Here is a 24,593-nt window from a genome sequence, read left to right on the forward strand (position 1 = left end):
GGTCTCTCTCTTTGTTGGTGTCTCTCTCTTTGTCGGTCTCTGTCGGTGTCTCTCTGTCGGTGTTTGTTGGTGTCTGTCTCTTTGTTGGTGTGTCTCTGTGTCTCTCTCTTTGTCGGTGTCTGTCTCTTTGTTGGTGTGTCTCTGTCTCTCTTTGTCGGTCTCTGTCGGTGTCTCTCTCTCTGTCGGTGTGTGTCGGTGTCTGTCTCTTTGTTGGTGTGTCTCTGTCTCTCTCTTTGTCGGTCTCTGTCGGTGTCTCTCTCTTTTTGTCGGTCTCTTTGTTGGTGTGTCTCTGTCTCTCTTTGTCGGTGTCTCTCTTTGTCGGTGTCTGTCTCTTTGTTGGTGTGTCTCTGTCTCTCTCTCTTTGTCGGTCTCTGTCGGTGTCTCTCTCTCTGTCGGTGTGTGTCGGTGTCTGTCTCTTTGTTGGTGTGTCTCTGTCTCTCTCTTTGTCGGTCTCTGTCGGTGTCTCTCTCTTTTTGTCGGTCTCTTTGTTGGTGTGTCTCTGTCTCTCTTTGTCAGTGTCTCTCTTTGTCGGTGTCTGTCTCTTTGTTGGTGTGTCTCTGTCTCTCTCTCTTTGTCGGTCTCTGTCGGTGTCTCTCTCTCTGTCGGTGTGTGTCGGTGTCTGTCTCTTTGTTGGTGTGTCTCTGTCTCTCTCTTTTTGTCGGTCTCTCTCTTTGTCGGTCTCTGTCGGTGTCTCTCTCTTTTTGTCGGTCTCTTTGTTGGTGTGTCTCTGTCTCTCTTTGTCGGTGTCTCTCTTTGTCGGTGTCTGTCTCTTTGTTGGTGTGTCTCTGTCTCTCTCTCTTTGTCGGTCTCTGTCGGTGTCTCTCTCTCTGTCGGTGTGTGTTGGTGTCTGTCTCTTTGTTGGTGTGTCTCTCTTTGTCGGTCTCTGTCGGTGTCTCTCTCTTTGTTGGTCTCTGTCTCTTTGTTGGTGTGTCTCTGTCTCTCTCTCCTTTGGCGGTGTCTCTCTCTTTGTCGGTGTCTGTCTCTTTGTTGGTGTGTCTCTGTCTCTCTCTCTTTGTCGGTCTCTGTCGGTGTCTCTCTCTCTGTCGGTGTGTGTTGGTGTCTGTCTCTTTGTTGGTGTGTCTCTCTTTGTCGGTCTCTGTCGGTGTCTCTCTCTTTGTTGGTCTCTGTCTCTTTGTTGGTGTGTCTCTGTCTCTCTCTCCTTTGGCGGTGTCTCTCTCTTTGTCGGTGTCTGTCTCTTTGTTGGTGTGTCTCTGTCTCTCTCTCTCTGTCGGTGTGTGTCGGTGTCTCTCTCTTTGTTGGTGTCTGTCTCTTTGTTGGTGTGTCTCTGTCTCTCTTTGTCGGTCTCTCTCTTTGTTGGTGTCTCTCTCTTTGTCGGTCTCTGTCGGTGTCTCTCTCTTTGTTGGTGTGTCTCTGTCTCTCTCTCTGTCGGTGTCTCTCTTTGGTGTGTGTCTCTCTGTCTCTTTGGTCTCTCTCTCTCTCTCTCTCTCTCTCTCTCTCTCTCTCTCTCTCTCTGTCTCTTTGTCGGTGTGTGTGTCTGTCTCTCTTTGTTGGTGTCTGTCTCTCTGTCTTTGTTGGTCAGTCTCTCTCTCTCAGAATTTTTTTTTTCCACACTGCAGAATCGTAGGAACCCCCCACCCCCGGCCGTCACTCCATCTTCAGAAATCCGCCTCAAGCAACTCGCTAACGTCAAATAATCCGCCTCAAGCAACTCGCTAACGTCAAATAATCTTATCTTCAGACTGCAGGAAGTGGTGAATTATTCGTAACGGAAAATGAACGCTGTTCAGCACTTACTGATAACAAATAATTTTCTTCACTTTTTTTTTGATTGTGACATTTCTGATCTTAGCCGTTACATTCCAGAGGGTTTTTTTTTTTTGGACCGTGCAGGGCTACTCATGAACTTGGTGCCCTCATAACCTCATGATGAAACTCAACATGAAGGTTTTATTTAAACTGCATGACTCGTTTATATCCTCAGCCCCGATGTCAGTGTTTTAATTTCTCCGTTAGGGGAGGCCAAAGCGAATGCTCCGTGTGTGATCTTCATCGATGAGCTCGACAGCGTCGGAGGGAAGAGAATCGAGTCTCCCATGCACCCTTATTCAAGGCAGACCATCAACCAGCTTCTGGCGGAGATGGATGGGTGAGCGAGCCACCACCCTTCATGCACTTCACTGCACTTTTTCTTTTTTTTCAGTTGAACGGGTATCAGATTTTTTATTTAATTTTTTTTAATCTGCAGATTTAAACCAAATGAAGGCGTCATCATTATCGGTGCAACAAATTTCCCTGAAGCTTTAGATAAGTGAGTATCTTCAGTCGTCTTTCAGCGAGTGTGTAAGTGCCTAACATGACTGCATGGTGACTTTTGAATGCCTGTTACATGCCTTTATATCGATAGCTAGACACTTGAGTTAATGCTTCGATTTCATTTTATGTCTAAATTTTCTCATCTATGTTTTCCTTGCTAGGTTTTTTCCCCCTTATGTGTTTCATGTGCGTCAGTGTGTTTATTTTTTGGTGGGTGGGTGACTTTTTCTTGCATGTGGATTTTATTGATGTATTCTCCGACCGTTTTCAGTTTATAAACTCTTATTGCTCAGCCGAAGCCTCTTGGCTCGATGAGTCTCAACTACTTCCACGTGCCTTGTGCTCCTTTTCTATAGAAATCCTCTGTAATCGTACACTTTCTTGAAATAGCACAAATACTTTTTTTAAAATATATATCTTAAGTCTTAATTAGACTCTGACTGATTTATAAGATTTCAATATTTAAGTATTTAAAAATCGGGTCATGATGGATCAGCTGACAGTATTTTTTTCAGAAACACATAACGAGCAATGATTTTTTTTTTTTCCCTTCACGTTTGTTATTTAATGTAGTTATTTAGACTTGGACAACCTTTATTGTCCTTCAGTATGCAACGAGTGTACATAGAAGGAAATTTCATTGCAGTTTGGCTCAGCACAGAATTTAAATATGAAAGTGTGTTAAATTATGCAGTGGCAAAAAAAATATTATAAAGTGCAATAGTATAAAGTGACCTGTGGAGTGAGGAAATGTTCAAGTATAAATAGAAGTAAACACTTTTTTCCGTGGTGCAGTTTCCATCAAATCCTGCGCTCTGATTGGCTGGCGAGCGGGTCCGTATCCTACGGTACGGACCCCAGTTACAGACCTCTGGCGACTCGCTCGTTCACAACAACAAACTTGGTAGAATTTTTTGTCAACGTTTTTTTTTTTAAATAAGATTTATTTATAAGATTATCAAAAATCTTAAATTTTTGCCAGCATTTCTCAGGAGAATAGCATTAATTTTACAGCATGGATAGCGATAACGACAGTGTTCACAGCGAAAGTGAGTTTTACTACCCTGAGGAAGAAGAAATAAAAGAAAACATTTCAGGAGAAAGCTAAAAACCTCTAACTGTTGCTAACACCGAGCAAAAACATGGCTGAATCCTGAATGACTCAATTTTATATAAATAGGGGACTACATAGGCGGCAAAATGTAGTTTTTTTTTTTTTTTTTTTTCCCTGCCATGGAAGTGCACTTGTATACCGAGGAGGAAGCAATTTGCATTCCAGCCGTGAATGAGGATTCAAAATGGCGGCTCAGCTCGGTTTGCCCTTTCGGGCGCTCTCGTTTTCTGTTAGAATTTGGTAAAGAAAAAAATAAATATATCATTTACCAGCTTAAGGTCGGTCCGTATGGTGAAATACCGTGACCTTGGCCCAGAGGGCCTCGCTCAGTACTTTCAAGACCCCCCCAGCTGGTAAATAACACATCTATTTACGCTTCTTATTTAACACTCCTTGCAGGGCAATAAACACGACGGTGCAGTTTAAAAATAAATGTATTTTATTGTCTTTGAACAAGTGGGTTCTGGATGCTCGATTCTGCTTGGGTCAGCTGATTGTTGTGATTTGTGGTCAACCACAACATAACACTCATAACGTGGTTGAAGGATCCATCTCTCCATTTCTTTTTTTTAATTATCATTTAATCAATCGTTATAAATGATACTGATTTTTCTGCAATTAGCTCATATCGGCACACTGATTTATCAGTCAAGCCCTACTATTTATTAATGATTAGTTTATGGGTGTAGCCTAAATAAGACGAATCAATGCTATCGTGCTTTGTTTGGAATAAATGTTTTCTCTATGTCCAGTCATCTTGAAATATTGTTTTGTTGCTTCCAAGCCACGTCACAAGTTCCTTAATCAGACCAGAGCGGGAAAATAAAAAAAAAATAAATAAAAATCTATGAAAGCTTTTGTAAACTCTCCACTTTCTAACCTTTAATCCTGTAGCTAGTTTCTGGTCCACTGAGCTGCCTTCAGTTAAATAATTTTAAATAAATGCATGTAATTGGATAAACCACATCAGAGGCTCTGATACGGATCGTTGAACCACTGCAGTTTTCTCTTTAATCGTCTCTGCTTCTTATTTTTCAAGTATTTTGATTTGGTCTACTGGAAAACTTCACTGGATCGGTATCCAGACTGCAGTGTACCAGTTGATGACCCTTGCTCTAAACGGTCCATAATTAATCCGATGGGTTTCGTGTTCCCGTCCTGCAGCGCTCTGATCCGGCCGGGACGCTTTGATATGCAGGTCACTGTCCCCAGACCCGATGTGAAAGGACGGACGGAGATTCTGAAGTGGTACCTCAAAAAAATCAAAGTAGACCCAGGTATATCATCACATACTTGAATGCGGTGCTACTGATTTCCCTTTAGTTAAATATTTATTTATTGCACCGTCCTCATGAGTCAGTCAGTTGCAGCTTTGTTTTAAATTATTTCCAAATGTGACGCCGTGCAGCTGTGGAGGCCGAAATCATCGCCAGAGGAACGGTGGGCTTCTCCGGAGCCGAGCTGGAGAACCTGGTGAACCAGGCTGCCCTGAAAGCTGCTGTGGACGAGAAAGACATGGTGACCATGAAGGAGCTGGAGTTCGCCAAGGATAAAATCCTGATGGGTGAGAGTCACTCCTCAATCATGATGAACGATGAGTCGTTATGGGATTGATGTCATCCTGACTCCAGTGTTCCTCACTATGCTGAGATGTTTTGTTTTGCGACTCGAAAGTCTGTTTTAGGCTACATCCACACGACAAGAGCAACGAGATGTTATTTAAAAATATATCGCGTCCAAATGGGCAACGATCAGTAAAATATCAGGTCCATATGGCAACGCTTGCTGAAAATGATGCAATACACATGCCACACCTCTAGGGGCGCTGTAAGACGGTCCCTTCGGAGACACCAGAACAATAGAAGTAGTAAGGACGCATGCGCATAAACTATTATGCGCGAGACTTCATATTAGCCACAAAGTCAGAAAAATCTGTTTGTAAAATTACATTATAATGACCAAATACAATGAAAAGTATTTTTCCAGTCTCACCTGTGAAAGGTAATCCCATGTGATCTCGTTTGGACGGCAAACCTGTTGGTACAGTTAAACGCAGCTAATCTTTATTCTCCGCTTTGACCTATCCAATATGGCGGCGAGGATGACGTATGATTCTACGCGGAAGGCGGCGTCTTTAATGGTCTGGAATAAATTGAATGCTACACGTTGATGGATTAATTTGCTCTTCTACGCCCTTTTTGAGGAATGTACCGTATTTTCTGGACTATAAGCCGCTACTTTTTTCCTAGGTTTTGAACCATGCGGCTTATACAAAGGTGCGGCTATTCTGTGGATTTTTCTTCCACCGCTAGGGGCGCTCTAACCGGAAGTAGAATCAAAAATAAGATAGACGAAAAATCAATGCAAAGAAGAATTAGCAGATCTTTAGCAGATAGAACACGCACGACAAATTACTAACTGGTAATTATTTTCAAATCCAGCGAAGATGATTAAAGTGACTTGTGGTTTCAAACACAGGAGAAATGAAGGTAAATAAATACCGGTTATTTTCTCTTGGTTCTGTTCCGTTTTAATCAGCAAAGTTGCTGCCGTGTTAAAAGGCACTGTTCGGAAAGAATCTGTTCAGGTACATACATGTACATTTACAGTACAAAATCGTTCTGTACATGCAGTAAATATCTAATTTTTCAACATAGATATCTGCGGCTTATAGCCCGGTGCGGCTTGTATATCTTTTTTTTATTTTTATTTTTTAAATAGAGCGGATGCGGCTTATATACAGGTGCGCTCTATAGTCCAGAAAATACGGTATTGTAGAACTTAAATCAACATCTGAAGAGGTGAGATCGCTCCTTTTTTTTCCCTATTTTTGCTGGCGGGATTGACTCTCTCTCTCTCACTTTGCACCATTACACAATATTCACAGTGAAAATATTTTGTGAGCGTGTTTCATGAACCAAGTTATAGGATTTGTTGACAATTCGCATCGAGTTCGTTACACTTCTACCCGGCGTGAAGCACTGACAGTCATGTGGTTGTGACGTCATCGTAAACAAATCCGTTCTACTCATCCAGACGACTTCACAATGGCAACGTTGCCAGATCTTTCCACTCTGGAACCCGTTCTCAAAAAGATTGCGTTTTGGGCACTCAAAACACCGGTGCCATGTGGACGCCAGGCCTAAACGATAAGCAATTGTATCGGAGTCACCTGAATCCGTTGCCGTGTGGACAGGGCCTTAAACAGCAATCGACTGCATGTGTTGGTATTGGGATGATTTTAAATCTATTTTGTTAATAATAAGGGTATTATTCAGGTACGTTTTAAGCAAGTCCAGAAAATTCTAAAGACATCATAGATTTCACAATTAGTTGTCCATTTTCTCATTAACTGATGAAGTGTTGTGTGTAACTTGAAACTCTTGTGAAAACGTGCAACACGTGTTGGACGTTTTCTTCCCATATTCGTGCTATAAAATAAACAAACGGCAACCGTAGACGAAGGAGGACTGGAATTGCTGATCAGATTCGCTAAAATTTCTCCTTTCCCGTTTCTGTCTCAGGCCCGGAGCGCCGGAGTGCTGAGATAGATCAGAAGAACAAGGTGATCACAGCCTACCACGAGTCAGGACACGCCATCGTCGCATACTACACCAAAGACACCATGCCCATCAACAAGGCTACGATCATGCCAAGAGGCCCCACTCTGGGTCATGTGAGTCAAACTTGTTGTTTTTAACCAACTGTTAAAAGTATCCACCCAGAAATCCACATCTGCAAAGGATTTTCACTAAACGTTCCAGCCAATCGCTCGTTCTACACCGTTTACACACAGAGTTCATCTCGACTCTGATTGGCCTTGATTAATTTCTCTAACAGCGAATCATTGGTTTATATTAATTTGCCTGTTCTAGTATCGTTTCTATAGCAACAGCAGGGTTTTTTTTTTTTTGGTCAGATGGTTATGGAAGGAGTCTCCAGTGTCAGTGCTTTGGAACAGTTTTCAGGACAGAGCTTTGACACGTTGTGGTTTCTCAGGAACATAAACTGCGTTTGTCTTATTAACATCAAGAGAGGGGGAAAAGAGGCTGGTGAGGGCACGGATCGTCAAAATTGTTTCGTGGACAATTTTTCCAACATGAAACGTCACAATAAATGGATAAAAAGGATGCTGTGTCGTGAGTAATAATAATAATAAAAAGAGGAATACAAATCAAAATGAGGATTTCAGGGTGAGAACAGTTACTCTGCTTTGTGCCGGGCCACATCACACTACCCTGTTCATGATTATTGCATGGGTGCGAGTTTTCCGGCATGTGCCGGAAGCTCCTTCTTTTTTTTTTTTACGGTTCTGAAAGTCATTTTTCCAAATCGTGTAAATCCGTTGAGATTTTCGGGGGGTGGTCCTCTCACTGTCTCACTCTCAGCGTATTACCGGGTTACCGCGGTACAGTCTCTGCATGAGACAAATCTTTTCATCTCGTCTTCGCTACAAACCTCATTCAATTTTGTAAACGATTGTTGAAGGTGGGTGAAGCATGGCAGGCCTGAGTGTTACAAAAACTCTTTTTATTAATAGCTTTTCAGCTTTCCACACTCTCCCAGCCACACACACACACACACAAGTGTTCTGGTTGGGGAGAGAGCTCCCTTTCTCTGCTCTCTCTCTCCTTTTAAAGGGCACGGTCACTCGGGGAGACGCACAAAAACAGGTTAATTCACGTCAGGTGCAGTGATTCTGCCACTTACCTTCCCTGACTCCGCCCTCCATTCACAGACCGACGCTTGACCACACCCCCGCTGCCACAAATTTATACGCCGCTCACCGACGAGCGGTCCTGACTAGCCCGTTGCTTTACGGTGTTATACATGTGTGATATCATGTTTCACGCACGTAAGGCAAGGCAAGTTTATTTATATAGCACATTTCATACACAGTGGCAGTTCAATGTGCTTTACAGAAGTAAAAGCAAAACAGTAAGCAATAGAAAATAAAATTACATAAAATAAATGGGGAAGAAAAATAAGAATTAAACAATAGTAGAAATAAAATAATAAAATGAAATGAAAGTTCAATTTAAAAAAAAAACAGCAGAATAAAATAGAATAAAAGTTAAGTAAAATTTAAACCATGCAGAGACTGTAAAAGTAAAGAGTTTAAAACATGTAGAGATGACAATATTAATAATTTAGCAGAAAGCATCTGAAAACAGCTTGGTCTTTAATCTAGATTTGAAGCTGCCAACAGCAGGAGCACGTTGTTCGACCAAATCAACACCGCTATTCCTGTGTATATATTGTAAAAAAGGTATCACAGTAAAAGCATATTAAAAATGGTTGTTTCAACATTTAAATTAGTTGCTAGATGTTTTGAAATATCAAGCCTTGTACTTGAAATATTGATTTCAGATGAATTGATGAAATGTATTAAACATATTTGATGTGAATATGCAAATCGTATAACTATTAATATTATAAATGCTTGCATGAGAGACAACCATTTTAACTTGTAATTTAAATTTTTTTCAAGCCCTAAGGGGGGGCTCACCCCCCCCCCCGCATGGCTATGCCATGCATGTCTGACCTTGGCAGACTTTTGAGGTTTTTGACAATTTTATACTTGCACCTATGTTATTGTCTGATAACAGCGTGCCCCCAAAGTAGTGTTTGTTTGGTTTTTTTTCTTTCTCTCCCCCCCTTCTTCTCCTTATGTAATTGCTTTGCTTTAGAGTGAGTTGTTGTTGTTAATGCTTTTTTTTTTTTCTTCCCCCTCCCCAAATGTTTTCTTTCTCTTTGCTTTGTCCCAGGTGTCCATGCTGCCAGAGAACGATCGCTGGAGTGAGACTCGAGCTCAACTTCTCGCTCAGATGGACGTCAGCATGGGGGGACGCGTCGCCGAGGAGCTCATCTTCGGAAATGATAACATCACCACAGGTGAGTTTGCGCTCACAGAGACATCAGTGAGTCTGAATAAGTGTTTTTTTGACTGTATGCTGTTTTTGCAAACCAGTATTTTTGCCTGAAATGATATTTTAAATAAAATATTAACCCTGAGAACCTGACTGATGCGTTGCGTCCAGATTCGCATCACTAATTTATTCTTGGTTGAATTTCTCATGAAGTTTTGGTCACAGCGAGGTGCTTCGCAGATCACGTGGAATGGCGCGATTTGACCTTTCTATCGATGTTAGGTCATTGTCATGGTGAGAAAGAGGTTTGAATTTGCGTCAGATTTAATCATGGTGACAACCTGCGTCTATCTCTGCGTCCATCTTCACACTCTCTTGATTTTCAGTTGGATAAATCATGAAGTCCTTATCGCTTCACAGAATACAGCAGAACGTCATCTTTCTGATGATGCAACTTGTTTCTCTGAGTGACAAAGGGTTTTCGAGTAATCTGATTTCGAATTCATAGTAAATAAAACAATGACCTTTTGTGTTAGACGTTAAGGACATATTATTTTTGCAATTTTTTTTTTTTTGGGGGGGGGGAGTTCTAGTTTTCTACCATTATGATTCTGATGTTGCCAGATTCCAGACAATCTACACAATTTATGAAAAGATCTCTCGACTGGCAGCATTTTATTGCGAGATGCACGTAAAAACTTAAAGCTAGACGGCCTTTTGATTTGGTCAAATCGGTGAAATTTAATTCGCTCTGAAATGTGGTCATTGTGATATGTTTATTTCTGTAATATCTGACAAAATATCAGGCCATTTTGTGGCTGGGAAGTTATTTAATTTGAGGGGATTAAGGCAAATAATGTGCATGAAATCGCTTGCTTCGCGCAGTCAAGCAGACAGAGGAAGTCCATGTGCGCATGCGCAGGTTTACCTTCTTCTTTTGGGTTTTACGGCAGCTGGCATCCACAGTGTTGCATTACTGCCATCTACAGGTTTCCCTTTGAGCGTGCACTGACAGTTCCATCACTGACTACGTTTACATGCACATCCAAATCAAGCTGCTGTCGGTAATCGAGCTGAAGGTCCCAGCAGGGTGCCAGAGAAATCCAATCCTACATGCACAGTGTTTAAATCGAGCTATTGTTATGAGGTGCATTGTGCACCCGAGCCACAGGTGGCGCTACACGCCCCATCGTGTTGGTACACTTCCGGTTGTCGTCATGAAGAAGAGCAATTCAAGAGTATAAACAAAGTGACTACAGGCGGAAATTAGCATGCAGTGCTATAACCTGGTACAGACATCTGTCCTGACCACAAGGATAATGTTTAATTTGTGCACTGTCCCTTTTAAAAATAAAATAAACTCTAAACTCTAAGAAGAGTGTTTGTAGTTTGTATGTACGAACAGAAGTGTTCCTAATAAAGTGGGCGGCTAAGGTGAAGTGTCATGCCGACCGAGGCTGTTTTTTCGACACAATTCACAGCTATGCAACAGCTGTACAGATGTATTTGGTGATACAGTAAGTGAGCTAAATTTTAACAGTGCAAACAATGCCACAAAAAGAAAAGATTCATGCCGTTGTCATGATTCGTTGTCATGCCGACCGAGGCTGTTGTGTTTCCCTTGTGGTCTTGTCACTTCCGGAAGGGGCAGTGCTGAAGTAAGTAGCTCGAATACGTAGCTCAATAGGGTATACATGCACTAAGTAGCTCGGCAGAAATCGCATAATCTAGGTCGTGTAGCTCGATTCCAAGAAATCAAGTTCGGTTCAATTTCAGCCAAATTAAGGTGTATACATGGCATTTTGAACTTCGATTTCAGTCGAGCAACGGCAGAAATTCGATTCTCTCTATGTGCATGTAAACGTAGTGACTCTGTCGCTAAACGAACAGCTGATCACACCGAGGTGCTCGCTGAGCGCCCATATTTATTAGTTTGGTCCTGCGTTTCCTTTCCTTCGTATATAACATAACGTCTTTTTCTTCTCGCTTTCTTTCCGTTACTGTAGTCGGTCTTTCACGTTTCATTCGCACACTCACGTCCTCCATTTTTCTCTCCTGTTTCAAATTTGTATCCCACAATGCCTTGCGTGAACAGGGAAAGCCCACCACGTGATGTGATGCATGATGTAGTATCTTGTATTGGGTCATGGTGAAGCAGGAAAAAATAGCGGAGAATTTAGGGCCACGTGGAAATAAATTCATTAATTGTTCTGTTTTTTAAAAAACTAAAAATTGGAAGTCTGTGATTTGAGCTCAGTAGCTTTTGATCACTAAACAAAAATAATTAGGTGTCGAGGGAAAACTGAAAGGCAGTCTAGCTTTTAATTTCATAAACCACAATCTGTTTTTCCCTTGCAAGTATTATCATATCAAATAACGGAAGGTCTGGATCATCTGGGGGGGGGGGAATAATATACAGCATGTATGGCTAACCCTTTATAATGGCCAAGATAAGGGCGTAAAGGTAGTGAAATTACCCTGAAAATAACCTGGGCTTCTTAAATTAAAGTGTTAGTGTTTAGATTTCAGCTTTTTGTCAGCTACAGATCTTGTTCTTGTGAATGCGTTTTGAGAATATTCAGCACGCTGGAAATATGTAGGAAATAAACTTGAATAGAAGGATTTTTTTTTCCCCAAGTGAGTTAGTTATGAGTGTTAAATTATGTATCTTAACTGCAAGCTTGAGCTTAATTTTAAGGAGGCTTGATTGATGAATTTTAAGGAACACCAGGTGAGTTTTACTCGTAGTTTGACATGTACTGTATATTTATTTATTTTTCCCTTTTCCTGACAGGTGCATCCAGTGATTTCGACAGCGCTACAAAAATCGCCAAAATGATGGTAACACACTTCGGCATGAGTGAAAAGGTTTGTTTTAGCTCATCTCATTATCTCTAGCCGCTTTATCCTTCTACAGGGTCGCAGGCAAGCTGGAGCCTATCCCAGCTGACTACGGGCGAAAGGCGGGGTACACCCTGGACAAGTCGCCAGGTCATCACAGGGCTGACACATAGACACAGACAACCATTCACATTCACACCTACGCTCAATTTAGAGTCACCAGTTAACCTAACCTGCATGTCTTTGGACTGTGGGGGAAACCGGAGCACCCGGAGGAAACCCACGCGGACACGGGGAGAACATGCAAACTCCGCACAGAAAGGCCCTCGCCGGCCACGGGGCTCGAACCCGGACCTTCTTGCTGTGAGGCGACAGCGCTAACCACTACACCACCGTGCCGCCCATTTGTTTTATCTATTTAAAGAAAAATAAATAATAAATACCATCGTAAATTTCCCCCCACAGCCCGGATTCTACAGCGAATAGAAACAAGTCGAACTCGACACCAACAAGTCCAGTCCTTTGTTACTAATGTGTATGCCAGATATGTATATGTTTAAATTAAAATGATCATTTTTACATCTCTTCTCCCAAACCATTCTTTTAATTCTCCTGTAGTTTGTGTATAAGTGTCCACTTGGTTATATTGCTGAATATAAATGGAGGATATTACACAGCGGCGCAAAAATATGAAGTTTATCTACGAATGGTGAATATTTTTCAACACGAGAAGATAAACTTCATATCTTCGTGCCACTGTGTCATGTTCCTGGTATTATATGGACACACACCAAAAAAAAAAAAATACGCAAGTTAATCAAAAGAATTTTAATTTTGAACCGGTTTGCCATTTTGACCACACACATCTAGTCAGCAGGAGAACACTGGGAGTGACCTCATCGGAGTGAAATATCAGGAGTTATACATCCAGGACACTTTTTCGATGGAATAAAAACACGTGCTCTATTCCCTTCTAGTGGGTTTCATTCATTTAGTTTGATAGCATGCAATATTGCTAGTGTATCGCTTATCCTACGTGTATTACATCACTCTACCCAATGAAGGATGAGTGTTGAATGCGGTTTACGATATCACGTGGTTGTCAAGACAACATGACGTCACATGTCGGAGACGTAAAACTTGCACGCTAACGAATGAGCGACTGTGACAGTTTGTAAACAGACATGGCCGGCAGGTTTGCTTTGTTAAATACGGAAGATTTTGAGAGAATTTTGAAAGAGAAAGATGTGTTGAACACCCAAAAGGAATGTGTATTATTATTATTATTATTATTATTATTATTGGCTGGTTTTTTTTTTTTTTCCCCTTTCATGGTTTATCAGATATATTCCATTCAGTTACTTCTCTCTGATTTGTTCAGTATCATGCTAGCTGAATGGAATATATCTGATATACCATGGGGGAAAAAAAGCCGGCCAATAAGTGTATGTAATCGTATGGGGCCGAGTAAAATTAAGGATTAATTTCACGAGCGATTTTGAAGTTTTGATCGCGACTCGGGCAATTTCAAAACTTTGAAATCACGAGTGAAATTGATCCTTAATTTTACGAGGAACCATACGATTACTCGATAATATATCGGGCCAAATTCATACTTCGGAAGCCATTCAACTTCACATTTGTCATTCACGTTTTCTGAACCAATCAGGGCGCAGGACTATCTTGCACGTCTGAGGCCCTGTCCACACGGCAACGGATTCAGGTGACTCCGATACAATTGCTTATCGTTTAGGCCTGGCGTCCACACAGCACCGGCGTTTTGGGTGCCCAGAGTGGAAAGATCTGGCAACGTTGCCGTTGTGAAGTCGTCTGGATGAGTAGAACGGATTTGTTTATGATGACGTCACAACCACATGACTGTCAGTGCTTCACGCCGGGTAGAAGTGTAACGAACTCGATGCGAGTTGTCAACAAATCCTATAACTTGGTTCATGAAACGCGCTTACAAAATATTTTCACTGTGAATATTTATTGTGTAATGGTGCAAAGTGAGAGAGAGAGAGAGAGAGAGAGTGAGAGTCAATCCCGCCAGCAAAAATATGGAAAAAAAGGAGCGATCTCACCTCTTCAGATGTTGGTTTAAGTCCTACAATACATTCCTCAAAAAGGGCGTAGAAGAGCAAATTAATCCATCAATGTGTAGCATTCAATTTATTCTGGACCATTAAAGACGCCGCCTTCCGCGTAGAATCATACGTCATCCTCGCCGCCATATTGGATAGGTCAAAGCGGAGAATAAAGATTAGCTGCGTTTAACTGTACCAACAGGTTTACCGTCCAAACGAGATCACATGGGATTACCTTTCACAGGTGAGACTGGAAAAATACTTTTCATTGTATTTGGTCATTATAATGTAATTTTACAAACAGATTTTCCTGACTTTGTGGCTAATATGAAGTCTCGCGCATAATAGTTTATGCGCATGCGTCCTTACTACTTCTATTGTTCTGGTGTCTCCGAAGGGACCGTCTTACAGCGCCCCTAGAGGTGTGGCATGTGTATTGCATCGTTTTCAGCAAGCGTTGCGTTGCCATATGGACCTGATATTTTACTGATCGTTGCCCATTTGGACGCGATATATTTTTAAATAACATCTCGTTGCCGTTGTCGTGTGGATGTAGCCTGAATCAGTTTCTAAAGCGTCTTTCATCGTGACAAGACACGAGGACCGCATTTCCACAGAATATCTTCTTGTTTCATCAGGCTTTTGGACTTGTTTGGCTTTTTACCCATTCCAACGAACTAGCCAGTAGCACAGGGGTGGGCAATTATTTTTTCCATGGGGCCGCATGAGAAACAGAATTTTGTGGAGGGCCGGACCAAAAGGCTGAACTAAATTCTGCATAATATTAATTGCATTTCTTTATATAAAGCAGTAAATAACACTGTTTTTACAAGCTGCTAAGACTGGTAAGAGTATGAGGGAAAAAAAACGAGGTTGCCTTCCAAAAAACGTCATTCATTCAATCAAATTTCCCAAAACAATGGTTAACAAAATGTGAACGTTTGTACCTTTTTTTTTTCAGTCACATTCACCCCAAAACACAATAAAGACATCACAATATTGTCTTTCTACTCCAAATGTCAAGCAAGATACATCATATTATAATCATGATGCCCACATTTGTAGTTTAATCACCTCATTTGGTGTTTTTCAGTTTTTTATTTGTTCAGTGAGAGAAATCTCGTCTCTGTTGGTCTTTAACGAGTGCATCAGAGTCAGGTTGAATGTCTGAGGTGGAGATGCGAAGCACAACTGACAGATGATCAGTCGATTCGGTGTAGGAATCAGATCTACAGATCGGCTCGGGCTCCGGCGCCTGCTGGTGACGTCACACTGTGACTGGCTGGACCGTTTGAAGGATGACGTACAAGTTTGTGGTTGGTCTGGACAAATTACGGAAGTAGTTATCGCAGGATTAGGTTTCGTGGGATTTCATGTCGTGCACATTGCGTTTTTGTTGAACACAACTTCAAAATAAAAGCAATGCACATTCAGTCCATGCATGAGGTAAAATTAGAAAATACGTTTATTTTCATCTCATCTCATCTCATTATCTGTAGCCGCTTTATCCTTCTACAGGGTCGCGGGCAAGCTGGAGCCTATCCCAGCTGACTACGGGCGAAAGGCGGGGTACACCCTGGACAAGTCGCCAGGTCATCACAGGGCTGACACATAGACACAGACAACCATTCACACTCACATTCACACCTACGCTCAATTTAGAGTCACCAGTTAACCTAACCTGCATGTCTTTGGACTGTGGGGGAAACCGGAGCACCCGGAGGAAACCCACGCGGACACGGGGAGAACATGCAAACTCCACACAGAAAGGCCCTCGCCGGCCCCGGGGCTCGAACCCAGGACCTTCTTGCTGTGAGGCGACAGCGCTAACCACTACACCACCGTGCCGCCCTACGTTTATTTTGTAATTTCTAATTAACCTTACGCGGGCCGGTCAGAATGAACCAAAGGGCCGGATGCGGCCTGCGGGCCGTAAAATGCCCAGGTCTGCAGTAGCATTTCAGAAATACGGCCCTGTGTTGAGGAAAAAAGCCCTCCTTGATTGGTCAATCAGAATTGAGTAATTTGGCCCTGTGTATTATAATTTATTTAAATATGTCGCTCAGATCTGCGATGCTTTTCACCGCGAGGAGATAAACTTCATATATTCAAGCTAATGTGTGTGGTGTTTTTTTTTTTTTTTTCTTTTTATTATATCAACACATTCACAAAGTACCCAAATTTATCAAAATTCTTCGATTTCATCACGAGTGACGTACAGAGATTTATGTCACGGTTTTGGTTCTCCATGTCCCGGGTGGAGCTCGTATGAAAAATACGAGTGGCGTATTTCCCAGTAAAACACTCATGTCTATATAATAAACATTATTATTATTATTATTATTATTGTTGCTTCCAAGCTGCTGAACAATTTTTCCTCCCCCCCCCCCCCCTTTTTTTTTTTTAATGGTTTAGCTGGGTGTCATGACGTATACAGATGTGTCGAAGCAAAGCCCAGAGACGCAAGCAGCCATTGAACAGGAAGTCAGGACACTTCTCAAAGTAAGTGTTCTCCTCAATGTTCGCAGATTGAACCCCGATACAATTTTACATAGACCTAATTCATTCCTTATTTAATACTTGCGCACTGTCCTCCCTCACACACACACACACACACAGGATTCATACGAGCGTGCTAAAGCTCTCCTGAAGGCTCGTGCGAAAGAGCACAAGAACCTGGCTGAGGCTTTGCTGAGGTACGAGACGCTGGACGCCAGGGAGATTCAGATGGTCTTGGAGGGGAAGACGTTGGACAGCAGATGAGTTTCACAGCATGTGGTGTGTGTGTGAGAGAGAGACGGGGAAACGTATCGAAGTACATAAGCAATACAACACTCTGACAAGCTTAAACTCGAGCCTTTTATGCTGTGTATATACATATAGCTAAATGATAAACATGTTTAAATCCACACGACTCCCCAATTCCCGTTTACCTAAAGACGACGTTCTCCACAGTGGAGAGGTGATGTATGCAAAGGAAGAGTCAGATGATGTCATTGCTGCTCGCTGTGACCTTTCGGAAAACGTAAAGGAGTGTACAGTATATCAAATTCTCGATGCACTTTGTAGGTATAATGACAGTGATGTATGTTTGGGGAGGAGGGGGGTGCTGCTTTCGGATCATTTTCCTCTAAGCATGCTGGATTACTTTCTCAGAATTCCATAAGAAGATCGATACAGAGAGACTCCACGTTTATTCCTACTGACTTTTTTTTTTTTTAACCAAAGACCGGGGTTTCACAGATTAGAAATCAAAATCGGATGACGTACAGCTGGAGAAAACACTCGTCATTCTAGTCCCAAGTTCATTTTGTGCAACATCTGGACTCGTTTAAGTCTGAGATTTTCGTTTCGTATGGTTCTCATTTCATTGTCTGTCTGTGAAACTAAAATAAGAATATCTGAAAATTCTGTCTACATACGTATTGGAGAAAAACCAAAAACAAACCCGACGCAATCCTAAAGCCTCGTTACAGGTTTGCTTGAGGTTGCTGGCGATCTGTGTGTTGCTGCATTCGTAATCGAACCCTTAGCTCCAAGAATAAAGTATAGTTTGGTTTGGTCAACATTTCCCTCTTTGCCTTTCCTTTATCTGATCTATGTTTAGTCCTGTGTATAGATCAATAAACTACTTCTGTTATGTTGGAACATTTTATCTTTGTAAATAGATGTATAGAAGAATGTAAGCTTGAGGATTGATGATGGATTTTTATTTGGAATTGAGCTTCGCATGATTTAATGAGGAGTGAGTGTTTAAATTAATAAAGTTATCTGACAAACTGATTTTAAATGAGTTTATTTGTTACTTGTCATGCATGGAACAGTGCGAAACAACCACAAATTGAATCTCACCGTTTTTCAGGTATTTTAACAGTTATTCCACGAAATCGAGTCGTATATGAGCTGATAGTTGGCAATAATCCATGTACGATGAGATTATGGATAGAATAAAAGTTATTCTACTCATTCACTGTATTTTTTGAGAAACACACTTTTTTTTTTTTTTGCAAATTCGATAGATAAATAACTTGTCATCTGATAAAATCATTTCCGCTTGGGCGAACTTCTTAAAGGTCCTATGGCATGAAATTTTCACTTTCTGAGGTTTTTTAACGTTAAAATGAGTTCCTCTGACCTTCTTAAGTCACCCCAGTGGCTAGAAATTTCATAATGTGTAAACCAAACTATGCCCAACATTTGAGAATGGCGCGTCAAAACGGCGCGTTGATAAGCTCTTCCCTTTACTACGTCAGCAAGGGAGATGATCCCCACGCCCGCCCCCCCCGGATTCCCACCCACTGTATGGATTGCCCCGCCCAGTTGTAGTGAGGAGACCATAGAGGACACAACAACATGGCATCACCTAAGCGAGCGAAACATGGAAATTGCGCTGTACATGGATGTGACAACACAGAAAAGTCTGTTTTTACTGCCGACGGGAGAGCCCCTGAAGACGCAGTGGCTTAATTTTATTTACTCCAATAATACGCCGTCGAGTCTACCTAAGACGGTGTATGTTTGTCGGAAGCATTTTCCTGAGGAATGTTTCCACAACTTGGGACAGTACAGGGCAGGTTTTGCACATCAACTGTCACTGAAGCCTGGGTCCGTACCAAGCATCCCTGCCGCATCAGCCACAAACACCGAACAAGTAAGTGTAGAACTGTTAAGTCGTTTTGCCGTGTTTTAAAATCGGTGCGTTAGCTTAGCAATGGCTACATTAGCTGTGCAGCTAACCGCTTCCTGCAGTTAGCCAGGTAATCTGCGCTACAAAACTAAAGAGCATGCAGCATGCTCTGTTAAACTGAGTTTAGTCTGGAAATTGACTGTAACTTATGAGCTTATGTTTGACTATTGCTCCGCAATGCATGTCTTCTGTTGGATAAGCGCTATGTTGCTGCTTCTATCCTCTTTGGTTATGGAGTGCGTGTTCAAGCCTAGGGTATTACACGTTCGTAAACTACCACTCCGAACACTCTCACTCTCTGTTCTCTGTGTCACGTTGAGTTTACGAAAGGAGTCCGAGGGAGAACGGGGTTTTGTCTTGGCAGCGTGGCTACAGGCGCTGATAGTAGCGAGTATGTGTGTGCGCAGCTTGGTCAAGCCCCTCCCCCTCCCCCCATGGCCTGCCCCCACCCTCTACCCTTCCCCGCCTCCTGCTTCTCATTAGCAAAACGACGCACTGGGAAAAGCGCCGAAATGGGGCTTTCTCCCAGGAGGCTATATTTACGTGCCGAGGGTTCATTTCGAGAAAGGCTGCGGATATAACATCCGGAAGCCTCCACGAGCCCGTTTAAAGCATCCACAAACCACCATGCCATGGGACCTTTAAAATCTATCGACGGCTGCACGAATTGACTTTAGTATTTTTTTTTTTTTGTATAAAGTGCCATCTTGCTGTTGTGCCAAGGAATAGAATAGCTTTAGACATTTTATTTAATTCTTCCTCAGACAGTTCAGTTCTGTAATTTTCAAACTTATTTGAGCTGCTGAACCAGTCTTAAAAAAAATAAATAAATAAAACAATTCAACAAATTTTAATGCTTAAAGATGAAGAATGTAAACTGGCGAAATGACAGGAGTAAAGCCAGCATCTCACTGGGCTGCGACAAATTGCGAACATCATTCACGAAAGAGTTTCAAAAGTGTCTTGAAACATTCGCGGGGCTTCTCAATTTCCTCGCATGAGTCGCAAAGTGTCGCTCCTTCGTCGCTGAAATTTTGAACACGTGCGACACAATTTCTCTCAAAATGGCCGCAAATGCATCGCTGGTGTCGCAAAGCCGTCACGAACCCTTCTCAAGTCCGTTTCCATGAGACAGGAAGTGCGAGTTCAGCCAGTATCTCACTGGGCTGCGACGGCCTGCGACTAATTGGAGGCACAACAATTGCAATAAAATTTGCGAATATCAATTCGGTGTGATTCCAAGTGAAAATTGTCGCTAATTCGCATATTTTATCGCAATCGTGTCTCCAACTAGTCGCAGGCTGTCGCGGCCCAGTGAGATACTGGCTTAATTTGTGAAAAAAGTGGTGATTCAAGAGTGTTCTTACCATCAAATACTTTCATTCCACATTTTGTTGCTCTCTTTTTGCTGGAGTAGAGTTTTTATTTCGTCCTTGGTTGGTTCAGCAAAATGATCTGCCATTTTGTTTTTCTCTACTCGCGGTATATGAGCTGATATCCTAGTAGAGTAGCCAATCGGAGCACGCGATTGCTCATATCCAGTGACTGTGGATATAGTAATACTCCTGCAGATACACAAAATATTTGCATTTTTAAATTTGACTTGTCTTCACAGAATTTCAGAGAAGCAACATGCTGAACTCCAAATCATGAACTCTGCAGCTGAAAAAAAGAGCAAAGCAGTGAAAGTTTTGCTTTTCAGTGTGGTACGTTTTCTGTCACTGTCACAATGAAAAACCCACTGTTTTGTATATTGCATTTTATTTTTTTCACCAATATGATTTGCTCTTCATTGAGAATTCAGTACCAAAAAAAAAAATCCTACAAAATTACCTTCTGATAGTAATTCCTAGTCGTTGTACTTGAAACCAATGGATATTAGAGAGTAAACAAAGCTGAATAATTTAAAACTTGAGACAGAAGGTTAAAAACACCGGGATAAAAGCAATACCATGAAGCAAACCAAACAATATGACCAGAAACATGATGGTGAAGAAAGTTCTGAAGATGTAGCTGGCTGATGCAGAGAGCACCACCACCCCGAGAACTGTCGAAAACGCCCCCTGTAGTATGGGATAGCCCAGATGCGAAAGCGCCTCTACGGCTTTATCGTTCACACTCGGCTTAGCGCTGGATACAAACGTGTAAGAGATGTGAGCTGAGAAATCCACAGAGAACCCGATACTAATGACCAGGTTGATCATTGAAATGGAGTCCAAGCTGATGCCTAGCAACGCCATGAAGCCTGCAACTCCTACAATGACTGATCCGATGGCAAAAGTGACCCATAAAGCACAAACTCTGCTTGGGATGAGTATAAGCGAGATGATGAGCATCACCGCAGTAGCAATGCTAACGGTCTGAATAGTGTTGTTTGCAATCACAGTATATTGATCATAATATATAAATGCAGGATGATATACCACTAAAGGGATTTGACAATTTTGGGCAGTTTTTCTCAACGTTTCGAGCATGATCTTCTCCGACGGAACGTTAACTGTTTGAAGAAATAAGCGTGAGGCTTGAATCGTATCGCCAGTCATGTTGACGTCTAATCTGAGCATTGGTTGACCTTGTAGAAAAGGGTGCAGATGTTCCATAAATTCAACTTCTGAGCTGATGTTGAGGTGCTTTTCTTTGGCGTAACTCTCAAAAGAATGAAGCCACGAGGTGGCCAAATTCTCAACGAAAGGAAGGCCTTGGAATTCTAAAATGCAAGACTCCAGTTGAGCTCGTTCTCCGTTGTCCCAATATGGAAACGTAGCATTGACCGCCAGCATGATGATCGGACCATACTTGGCAAAGTGCGTCTTTTCGTCTTCGTAGTATTTAACCACGTACGATTGATCCACCGCCAGGTTCTTCAGGTCAATCCCTTCTTTGATCATGGTGCATCCATAGATACTAATGGAAACGTAGGCGATGTAAAGGAGAACCACTGTTGCTTTGGCAAGATCTGTGGTCAGAAAAGGTCCATAGTACTTCCTGAAGAACAGTTTCATCAAGTGTTCCTCTTCAGTTCTAGTTTCGTGGTTGTAGGCTCCCCCTACACAGCAGGCAATATAAGCTTTCGAAGATCCAGGTAGGCTTTCTTCTGGAACTTTCAGGCATGTCAACCAGTGCCGATTGCTTTCCTCCCTTTTGCCGTTCAGTGCCAAACACGCACCAAAAAAAGTGATGTTATACAGGTAGCAGAACAAGATGGCCGTCCCAGCATATAGGCAGAAGGATTGTACCGAGCCAAATGGGTTGCTGTAACTGAGGTAGAAGGTCACAACGTCAGTCAAGGTGGTGATTGTGATCGAGATCGCTGCTTCTCTGTATGTAGCAGCCATGCGCTCTGCTACAGTGTCTTGGACATTGGTCTGCTGCCAGCAGGAGATCATGATGAACATGTCATCAATGCCAATCCCTGAAAAAGTCAATGTTGTAGCAATCATGCACCATGACTAAAGAAAAACCTACTTATGGGAGTGAACTGTAGTTAAGAAGTGTCTTACCGAGTACCAGGAATGGAGAAGATGCCACGGTTATGACAAATGGGACTTTCATTAGCAAGAGTAAGCCAAAACCAGAAAGTACAGCTAGTCCAGTTGAGATTACTCCAAGAGAAGCCACCCACACTTTATTCCTCACGTTGTCAAGCCTACAGAGCAATCAGAACATTGTAAAGTTATTCATCACTTTTATATTCTTCTTGCAATCTTAATAAAACTATAGTGTGACACAAACCTTACACATGACAGCACTGAAAACAGAATGGCAATGAAGTAGGTGATGGAAAAAAGCTGTGTGATGGACTCGGTGCTCTTCTCAAATTCTTGTTGCCTTGATATGGATGTGAAGTAGGACACCTGAAAGGAAGCCCACTCAAGTAATGAATTCAGGCCATGATTTACAGCCATTAATGCTTCCTAAATATCCCCCTTTTTTTGGTGTGGGTTTTTTTGTGTCTCAGTTTCTGTGTGCAGAGCTCAGCTTTGTTCCTGTTTGTCCAAAATTCAGTACAGTTTGGTCATAATTTAATGTCCAGCTCTGGTAGGTGTGATGAAGCAGAACAATCCGTAAACTGTTCTAGATTTCAGATCTTGCTACCATCTTAATCTAGGATACCTGATCCAGTTAATCAAGAGCACTCAAGTACAAGAATAAGATGTTAGAACGAAGCTCTGTTGGAAGGTAGGGTTCCACAAGAAGACTCGAGCTCATTGATCTTCAGTTAGCGCTTCATCCTGGTTCGTATCGAGGTGGATCCGGAGCCTTTCCTGGGAACACTGGGTGCACCCTGAATGGGACACCAGTTTCGCACCAAGGGGCAATTTAGAGTCCCTATTTCACCTACCAGCAAGTTTTGGTGAGGTGAGGGGAAACCCAAGATTGCCCCTAGGTGCAAAACTGGTGTCCCATCCAGGGCGTTCCCAGGATGGGACACCAATTTTGCACCTGGGGCAATCTCAGGTTTCTCCTCACCTAACCAAAACTTGCTGGTCGGTGAAATAGGGACTCTAAATTGCCCCTTGGTGTGAAACTGGTGTCCCATCTGGGATGCACCTAGTATTCCCAGGATGGGACACCAGTTTTGCACCTAGGGGCAGTCTCGGGTCCCTATTTCACCTACCAGTAAATTTTGGTGAGGTGAGGGGGGAACCTGAAAGTAACCAAAGCCAACACAAGAACCCTGGAGCTGTGAGGTGTCAACACTACCCACTTTGCCACCATGCCACTTTAGTGGAAAAATTGACCTGGTTAATCTAGGCTGAATTTAAATGCCCCAGATTGAGGAGCTGGTGCTTGGACCTGTATGCCTTGCCATCTATCTATCCATCTCTCCTACCACACCTACTAAACCTGGTGAGAAGAACTGAATCTGGTATATTAGATGTGATAGTTCGGGAGAAGCACCAAATTCCACTACACTCTGGACATACAGGGCACAATTGGACTCTTCTAGCTTGTGAGATAAAGAAGTCTTGATGTACCTGTGTCACATAAGTTGATTTGTTGTTCAGCAAATTCACAAAGTCATTCAACCAAGCTTGCTCCAGCATGCTATTAGTGTGCTGCAGGTAGTAAATGAGTCTCACTGCCTTGGCGCTCTGAACAAATCCGTTCTCGTCCACTTCTACCTGCCCAACTGAATGTTCTAGATGAACAACACCGAGTGTGTTGTCATGATGTACAGGAAACGTCAGGTTGAACCTGTAGATGTTGCTTGCATTATAGTCCAAAACCTTGAGAAGGTGGTTCTCTTGACAGGAGTCGTTCACTCGCGCGCAAATATCGTTGTAGGAAAACTCCTGTCCGTCGTATTCCAGAGTGGTCATCCTCACATGGTCGTCCACGTGCAGGATTTCTGTAAGAGCATCTTCGCTGAGAACATTCGTCCCAGAGGTGAAGATTGCAGATGCGTATGTACCGTCAGTGCTTAACCTCAGAGCAGAAAATAACTTGTCGTTGTCATCGTCGTCATCACCATCACTGCTTTGGAAAAAGGTCTCATAGAAATGCTTCTCCATCTTTGCATGCCCATCACATGGTGTGAACTGCTTCACGATATCATTAGACTTCCTGTCCTCGAGAAAATAGAAACCGACACCGAGAGCTGCAGACAGACCGAGTGGGATGAATATGAACCACCAAGGATGCTGTCCGATGAATCTGCCAACTTTTTCCAGACAAGATCGGATTGGTTTCTCAACACAGTTTGTGGTGAACACCAT

General features: G+C 42.4%; 2 protein-coding genes across 2 annotated transcripts in view; one reads left to right on the forward strand and one right to left on the reverse strand.

The window, feature by feature from the left end:
* The window catches only part of yme1l1b (YME1-like 1b), a 31,419-nt gene extending 13,450 nt beyond the window's left edge, over positions 1-17,969 (forward strand). Inside the window, exons 10-18 of the mRNA XM_060906419.1 lie at positions 1,975-2,107; positions 2,207-2,269; positions 4,553-4,665; positions 4,797-4,952; positions 6,913-7,064; positions 9,157-9,283; positions 12,053-12,126; positions 16,602-16,688; positions 16,806-17,969. Coding sequence (XP_060762402.1) covers positions 1,975-2,107; positions 2,207-2,269; positions 4,553-4,665; positions 4,797-4,952; positions 6,913-7,064; positions 9,157-9,283; positions 12,053-12,126; positions 16,602-16,688; positions 16,806-16,949 — 1,049 coding nt within the window. The 3' untranslated portion in view covers positions 16,950-17,969. The remainder of the gene's footprint in view (positions 1-1,974; positions 2,108-2,206; positions 2,270-4,552; positions 4,666-4,796; positions 4,953-6,912; positions 7,065-9,156; positions 9,284-12,052; positions 12,127-16,601; positions 16,689-16,805) is intronic.
* A 2,808-nt stretch (positions 17,970-20,777) lies between these two features.
* LOC132871322 (patched domain-containing protein 3) lies at positions 20,778-24,593 on the reverse strand. Its single transcript, XM_060905434.1, has 4 exons — positions 23,853-24,593; positions 22,606-22,727; positions 22,374-22,519; positions 20,778-22,285 (listed from the first exon to the last, which is right to left on the reverse strand). The coding sequence occupies exons 1-4, from the start codon at positions 24,591-24,593 to the stop codon at positions 20,778-20,780; spliced, it is 2,517 nt and encodes an 838-aa protein (XP_060761417.1).

The sequence above is a fragment of the Neoarius graeffei genome, chromosome 23 (genome assembly GCF_027579695.1).
Source record: "Neoarius graeffei isolate fNeoGra1 chromosome 23, fNeoGra1.pri, whole genome shotgun sequence".
Lineage (NCBI taxonomy): Eukaryota > Metazoa > Chordata > Actinopteri > Siluriformes > Ariidae > Neoarius > Neoarius graeffei.